This window comes from Sorex araneus, chromosome X (assembly GCF_027595985.1).
Source record: "Sorex araneus isolate mSorAra2 chromosome X, mSorAra2.pri, whole genome shotgun sequence".
In the NCBI taxonomy this organism is placed as follows: domain Eukaryota; kingdom Metazoa; phylum Chordata; class Mammalia; order Eulipotyphla; family Soricidae; genus Sorex; species Sorex araneus.
The window spans coordinates 362,195,931-362,203,751 of record NC_073313.1 but is presented as its reverse complement, the minus strand read 5'-3'; the positions used below and the strand labels follow the sequence as shown (position 1 = coordinate 362,203,751).

General features: G+C 65.8%; 1 protein-coding gene across 1 annotated transcript in view; it reads right to left on the bottom strand.

The window, feature by feature from the left end:
• Positions 1-5,011: 5,011 nt before the first annotated feature.
• The window catches only part of BABAM2 (BRISC and BRCA1 A complex member 2), a 398,928-nt gene continuing 396,118 nt past the window's right edge, over positions 5,012-7,821 (bottom strand). Inside the window, exon 12 of the mRNA XM_055123091.1 lies at positions 5,012-5,301. Within this exon, the coding sequence (XP_054979066.1) occupies positions 5,238-5,301 (64 nt within the window). The 3' untranslated portion in view covers positions 5,012-5,237. The remainder of the gene's footprint in view (positions 5,302-7,821) is intronic.

The following is a 7,821-nucleotide window of genomic DNA, read 5'->3' as shown; positions in this document are numbered from 1 at the left end:
GGGCCCGCGGCCAGCCCCAGGGTGTCAGAAACGGGCCCACTTTGCAGAGGAGGAAACGGAGGTCAGAGGCTTGCTCAAGTTCACGCCTCTACTCAGCGGGCGACGGCGGAGGCAGGGTTGGACTCAGGCGGGCTGGCCCCAGGGCCTGGGACCTCAGCCTGGACCACAGACCAATTAGCCACGACTGGGGCTCACGGGGCCGGCGCCCTCCCGGCCGGAGCTGCTTCTGTTGGGTCCGGTCCCAGCGGAGGGGCGACCCCCCTCCTGAGGGTTGGAGTGGGTGAGGCCAGGGGCCACGGGGTGGGGAGCTGCCCTCGGGGGAAGCCCGGGGTGTCGGTGACGGTGGAAAGGCGGAGATGCCGTGGAGGTGGCCACTGGGTTGTGCAAACCATGGCCCACGCAGGCCAGGCCCTCCCTGACCTCTGGGCACCTCCCGAGGGGCACCGGACTCCCCCCAGACACCCTGCTGCTTGCGTATGTGGGTGAGCAGGTGTCCGGAGGCACGAACGGGGCTGGGCTCCTGCCCCACGGGCAATCCAGCCTCGTGAGCTGCCCGGTGGCACATGGGAGGTCAGAGGCCAAGTCTGTGTCCAAACGGCTGTGGGTCCTTCTGGGCTGCCCCTGGGGAGGGGACTCTGGCTCCATGGACAGACCCCTCCCCCCCACCCTCACCTGCCCTTTCCTGGGCACTGCGGCCAGGCACAATCCTTTGTCTCTGCCGGGTGGCATGTCCTTGTTCTCCATGGACAGTGGACACTGCTAGCCCCCTGGTGAGTGCAGTGGTCAGGGCCAGCGCCCACCCATCTCCTCCTTCCCGGGGGCGCCTGCTCCCCTCCTCAAGTCCTGTCCCTGGCCTCTCTCCCCAGTGGTCCTCAGGCTGGTCATGCCCTTCCCGGGATGGCGGCAGTGAGGTCCCGGCTCAGCCTGCAGGGACTGTGGGAGAGAGACCTGGGAGGGGACGCAGGGCCTTGGGGACTTTGAAGGGGGTAGCGCAGGGCAGCGTGGGTCCTTCTGGCCATTCCTGGGGCACGGGCGCAGCAGCTTTTATTGCCGGGATTAGTCATGAGGTAGCATGGCCCCACGCTTGACCTCACAGACTCATAAAGCAGTGCTCCCCAAAGGACCCCGGAAGATGAAGGTGCCAGGGTGGGAGCCCCGCCAAGCTGTCAGACGTGCCCCTGGGTGCCTTCGCCTTCCCCCGGAGTCAGTTTGTGGGCCCAGCTCTGGGCACTTGGCACTTGCCCTCTGTACTTGCGAACAGGGTTTTCCTCGGGTGTCAGGGTGCCCTGGGCCTGTGGGTTTCTCACCTGAGCATGTGGCAGCAGCCCGGAGGTTGGCCTTCCCCCCCGCCCCCAGCTGCGGGCTGCCCTGGCTCGGCTGTTGGAGGCCCAGTCGGTCTTTCCACATGCACTGACGCAGTCCTGTCCCTGGCCCACCCACGCAGGCTGGGCTGCCAGCTGGGGGGCGGGGAGAAAGAATCTTCCAGAAGATCTGGCCCAAACCCTGCTCCCCTGGGTGTGGGCCACCCACAGCCTCTCCACGCGGAAGTGGTCGACGCAAGTGGAGTGTCTTCTGTGGGCCCTTGTACATAGTAGGTGCTCAATCAATCTCTTTGGTGGGGATACCGGAAGCAGGGAGGGACCCAGTCCACTTCTGCTGGGTGACTAGGAAGGGTGCGGCTGAGGGTGGAGGCGAGGGAGGGACAGAGTCAGAAGAAGTGAAGATGCCCGGTTCGGGGTCCCTCAGCCCTGTTGAGGCTCTGTCTCCTGATCTGTAGAATGGGGACGTGGCACCCACCTTTTTATTGTGGGGGCAGCTTGGTCACACCTGATGGTGCTCGGGACTTTCTCAGTTCTGTGCCCAGGGATCCTTCTAGCAGTGCTTGGGGCACCCGACATAGTGCCAAGGACCAGCAAGTGTCCTGCCCACTGTCCCTCCTCCTGGCCTCTCCTCGAGTTGAAGATGGGAAAGGGGCAGGTGTAAAGGCAGCTGGCGGGGAGTGACGCTTAGAGCGGGGCCAGCACCCTCCTCCTCCTCCTCCTCCCCCTCCTCCTCTCTGACCTCTGAGGGCCCCGCACAGGAAGGCCGGGCTCTGTGCCTGCCAGCAGCCCACCGAGCCCCCCATTAGCAAGTGGTATTGCAAAGCACGTTGATGTCAGCGCACCTTGGGAGGGCTCAAGTCCCTGGCAGACAGTGCTCAGGGCGGGCCAGGCCCCGGGACTGGGGCAGGCTCTGAGGCCGGTTCTACTGTAGCCCAAACAAGAGGTCAACCCAGCGTGGCTACTGCTCTTCCTCCTCCTCCCTGCAGCCGCCAGGGATTGACACAGTTGGAGACAGAGGCCTGCCCGGTGCTGCCTTCCCTGCCTGGTGCTGCCTTCCCTGCGTGGACACAGGAAGGGGAGGGGCAGAGCAGGACACGGGGGGTTGTACTGCGTCCCCCAGTGCAGGCAAGACAGAGGGGTGTGTGGGTGGGTGGCGGCGGTCCCTCGGATGCCTGGGCTCTCTCCTTCGAATCACCCGACGCTCCCATCCTTCATGTCCCTGGGACCCTCACGAGGTCACGCTCCCAACAACCTGCGCAGGGGGCGTGTGGCCTTCTAGTCCACACCAGGATCCCGAACCCCTCTGGCTGATCTGACAGCTGCCGGGGAGTGGACGCGTCTGGGTGGGAATGTGGCGTGCCCAGCAGACCCATGTCAGGCCTGTTCCACGGGGCCGAGTGCAGACTGCAGGGCGCCAGCTGGCCCTGGCAGGGCTCCCTCGGGACTCCTCCTCGAGTGTGCTCCTGGCGCTGGAGCGTTTACACCACAGCGAGCGGCTACGGCGGCTGTGGAAAGATGACCAGCCGCTAAGTGGCCGGGGGCAGGGCTCGGGCATCTCTGGGAGGGCCCCTCTCTCAGAGACTCAAGCCGCTGGCCTCTGCCCGGCGCATCTGGGCACTATTAGCAACTGCATCCAGCCCTCGTCCCGTCTGCGGAGCTGGAGATTCGACCGAAATAACAAGGGCTGAGCAGGCTGGAGACAGGATTTACGAGGTAATAATAACGTGCTCTCAGATACGGCACTTTTCATCTTCAAAGCACTTTATAGCCATTTACTAATTAGTCCTGGGCCGCACTCTGCGGGGACAAAGCCCTCTGAGCCACGCTGCAGGCAGAGTTCTCAGTCTAAGCACACAGGTGACCGCTGGCTGCTACAAACACCCGTGTGTGTCTGTGTGTTTGTGTATGTGTGAGTGCGAGTGCATGCATGTATGAGTGTATGTGTGCATTTGTATGTGTATGTTGTGTTTATGTCTGTATGAGTGCATGTGTGTATCTGTATGTGTATGTATAAGTGTGTATGTATGTTGTTTGTATGTGTATGAGTGCATGTGTGTTTGTATATGTATGTGTGTATATGTGTGTGTATGTGATGTGTTTGCATTTTTGTGTATGTGTATGTATATGTGAGTGTGTATCTGTATGAATGGGTGTATGTGTGAGTATGTATGTGTATGTATAAGTGTGTGTATTTGTATGTTATGTATGAGTGCACGTGTTACTTGTTTGTATGTGTATATGTGTGCTTATATGTGTTTGTATGTATGAACAGTAGTGTGTGTATGAATGTGACGTGTTTGTATGTTTGTATCTGTATGATTGTGTATGTGTGAGTGTGTGTATCTGAGTATGTATGAGTGTATGTGTATATGTGTATATGAGTGTGAGAGAATGTGTACCTGAATGTGTGTGTTTGTATGTGTGTGTGTTGGGGAGGGGTAAGGTGCAGAGAGAAGACAAAGCAAACCCTGGCTTGGGATCCCTGGCGTTTGAACTACAAAAAAGTCCCTCCCTGTCACTCCCATTTGGTTCCCTCTAAGAAAATCACCCATTAGTCGGGCCGGGTGTCCCTGAGGAAAGCACTGTCCCTGCTCGCGCCCGAGGGCCAGGGTGCAAACTGCCTCTGTCCCCTAGTTAGTCCTGCCCCAGTGCGGGAAGAAGCTGGGCTGGGTGCGGTCTGCCTACGGGCTGCTGCGGGGCACCTCTCAGCCCCTCAGACCATCCCCCCGAGCCTGGCGTGGGGCGGGGGCGTCGGCCAGCCCGAGCACTGGTGACCCTCCCAGGGAGAGGCAGGCTCCGGGTGTCCCCGAGGGAGGAGCCACCGCATGCAGCTGAGCCCGGAGAGACGGTGTCAGCTGGGGGCGGGGGGCGTGCAGGGGTCACGGTATCGAGCTCGGCTGTGGGATCTGCCTGCGATCCAGGTGCCAGGGCCCGGCTGGTGGCCTGTGGGTGCCGAGGATGGGATCGAAGAGGCAGGGTTCCCTCAGATGGCAGAGGTGGCACGGGGCCGGGGGTGCGGGGCTGCTCCACCGGGGCAAAGCACCCGCACGCTGACAGCACCCGGAGCTGGGCGCTGCCGGGCCTCCCCGGAATATTCCAGGTCCCCACAGGGAGCCCGAGAGGAGGGTGGGGGTAAAGACGCTGGGGGCAGCACGGGCTAGCCTGCAGGCCCTGCGCTCGGCACACGCGGCCGTGACTCTGTGGACAGGGGCTGAGGTCCGACTCGCCCCAGCGTGCTGGGCCCCTTCCCCAGAGGCCGAGGGCAGAAGGGCGGGCCGAGGGTGGAGCTCAGAGCACTTGGGGCCCGTCCACAGCGCGGGCACAGGGCCTCTTCCAGGGCTGGGTGCCCCATGGCTTTGGGGGCTGGGGGGAGCAGGGTGCCAGGTCCCCACTGTCCTGAGCCTGGCTGGGGTGAGGGGCTCGGCCACCCAGCACCTTCTCCCCTGGAGGGCTGCCCCCAGGGGGACGGGAAGGGACACACAGCGCTCCTGTCAAGACAAAAAGGAGGCCGAGTCTGGGAACTTAAACATCTCTTGGGGTGGGCGTCGGGGGGAGCGGGAGGGCTGGGGGAGTGGCTTGGGGACACAACAGGCACGGCCCTGGGAGCCCCGTGACGACGGCTCTGGCCAGGGGGACAGAGGCCTGGGGGCGAGCGCGAGTGGCGGTCACTCAACTTTCCCCGGCAAGACTCCGCGGCAGGATGTGCGATTTTATTTCTTCGGGCGATGCACAATTTACGGATGGGAAGAAACAAGGAGCGGTAGAGGGGGCGGCGGGGTTGGGCAGCGGCGCGGCGCGGGGCGGGGGTCAACAGGAGCGGGGGCTCCGGGCGAGGCGGGGCCGCTGGGGCCTGAGGAGCCCCCCGTGCGGGCAGACACGCGGCCTCTCTGCGTCCCCCTCTCGGCGCGGCGTCTCCTAGAGCTTCCCGTTGGCGAAGGCGGCCTCCTGGAACTGGGGGACAAAGGTCCTGAAGTAGGCCCTGGTGGGGAAGGGGAGAGGAAGGAGAGGACAGGGCGTTAGCACGAGCAGCCTGCAGGAAGGCGGCGGAGCTCCCAGCCCGCCCCGAGGGCGGCCGGCCTGCCCTCCTGCCCTCCCCGGCCCACTCGAGGCCCTCTGCCGCGTTCCGCGGGGGTTCGCTGCCCGCTGTCCGTCCTGCGTCCCGCCAGGGCCCGGCAGACCTGCCGGCTGCCAAGTCCTCTTAGACTCTGGCGCTGGGCCCGGTGATAAGGCCCCGATCCAAGGTACAAGCCTCGGGCTGCCAGGCGGAGCTCTCGGCCTTCCCAGGAGCAACGGCCTCGCCGGGACTGGGGGGCCTATGCTGGCCTTCCCGGCACCCGGGCTCCGGGATTCCAGCGAGGGGTGTTGGCGTGGACGTGGCCCCCGGTGCACAGCGCTGTGGGGTGAGGGACGGGGGGTCTGTCCATCCCTCCCTACACGTCGTCCCACCATGACTGGGGGGGACCAGGGGCACGAGAAGGCGGGGGACAGGCCCGTGTCCTGCCTGGCCGCACCTTAGGTGGGTGCGAAGGGGCACACACAGGGGTCGGCCGGGTGTGGGGGAGGGGCACCAGCAGGACAGGGTTCTGGGGGGGGTCTGCCGCTGCATGGCGTCACAGCGTGCGTGTGCAGCCCCAGCTGGACGGGGGGGGGGGGCTGCGTGACCTCCCGCGCCCCGACAGGCCCAGGGTGCCAGCACAGGTGCCCTGACCGCGTGCTCCCAGCACAGACCACACTCAGCGCCCCCTCCCGGCCCGGTTGGCAGCGCCCCACCCGCTGCTGTGGGATACGGCGACCCCATGTTACCCTGCTGCTCAAGGGGGGCACTGTCGCAGCCCCCCGGCGAGACAGCCTGGCCCCGCCAACCCGCAGCCGCGCTCATTCGCCCACGGGCCTGCTGAGCCCGGGTCTCCCACAGGCCGGGCCGCGCCGTCTCTCTGCAGACACCTCCGGGGTATGTGCGGCCTGCCTGCCCGTCACCAGAAGAGCCTCTTGCCCAGGCTGCTCCCAGGGCCCCCAGCGGCGCGGGCGAGCGGGCGCTTTCTCTGCTGGCCTGTGGCTGCTCAAGGGAGACCCACCGAGGGCAGTCGGGGTGCAGGGTACAAGGATGGGGGGGTGACGGGGTGGTGGGCACCCCCGCAGGCCCCCTCGAACTCCCGTCCCCGAGGGAGGATGCTGAGGGTCGCGGGAGCCGTCCCTTCCTCCTTGCGCTCATCTCCAGCAGTGCCCCCCACCTTGGCACCTCGGGGTTGGGGGCACGTCCCCCAGTGGACGGTGACTAGTGTGTGGTGCCTGGCGCTCTCGGGGCTGTCCCTGGGGGTGAGGCAGAAGCTCCTGTGTCCCCCGGGACCCCCTCAGGCCCGTCAGCTCCATTCTCCCTCGGAAGTTCCAGGGTGGGGGTGGGGGGTCGCCAGGTCTCGAGTCTGAACTGGGGGTCAGGGGGCGGAGTGCCCCAGCACGTGACTCCCGGCTTCAGAAAGTTCCAGAGTTTCCTGCGGTCTGGGGCTTCCCTGGCGAGGCGAAAGGACGGGGCGCGCGGCCAGAGGGACCGGAGGAGAAGCTGCGCCACCCAGGGCGGGGTGGCCCGGGGCCCGGGGCTCTGGAGGGGGGGAGGGGAGGGAGAACAGGCCCCGCGGCTTGGCCCGGGGGCTCCGTGCAGAGCAGACAGGCGTGCAGCCCCCCCTTCCCCGCCCCCCTCTTCCCCCCCCCCCCCCCGCGCCTCCCTGCACCCACTTCTCACGTGTCACAACAGCGACCGCAGACTTGGCCCGGGGCGTTCCCCGCCCGCCCTCATCCCAGGGCAGAACCCGGGGGAGGCTCAGAAAGTTGTGTGGGTGGGGGCGGAGAAGGCCTCCCCACCCCCAAACACCGGCCTGAGGTGGACGGGGCCACGGGCGGGCCCCTCATCGTACTCAGTGTAGGGAATTCACTCGGAGACCCAGAGCTCTGTGGACAGACGGGCAGGGGGGCTGTCGAGTCTCTGCCCTTAGACCCTCCGCCCGCCTCCTGGCAGCTCCACGGCAGCCGGGACGCGACCCACCCACTAGCTTCCCTCATGGGGACTCCAGGCCCGGTCCGGGTCCGAGTCTGGAGAAGGGACCCCCAGGGTGGAAGATCAGCCCTGGGGACCTCGGCCCTGGCACACGCTCTCCCCATGGCACGGGTGGGCGGGGGCACAGCTCCCATCTCCCGTGGAGCTGGTGGGGGTGCGCCCAGGGCAGGCCAGACTTGGGATGGTCCCCAGCTATGGGGCGGGGGGGGGGGATGCAGTGCAGCTGGTGGTCTCCAAAGGCTCCTACCCAGCCCGTCCCTGCCAGGGCCAGCTGGGCTCACGCCATGTGGCGCGACCTGCTCATCTGGGTCCCACGGTGCACTTAAGGGGAGGGTGGCCGGGGGGCAACAGGAGGAAGACCAGGGCCAGGCCTCCGTCCGTCTGGTGTGGAGCGGGGAAGCCAGTTTCCCGGCTGGACAGGCCAATTCGCAAGTGGCGGAACACTGGCCC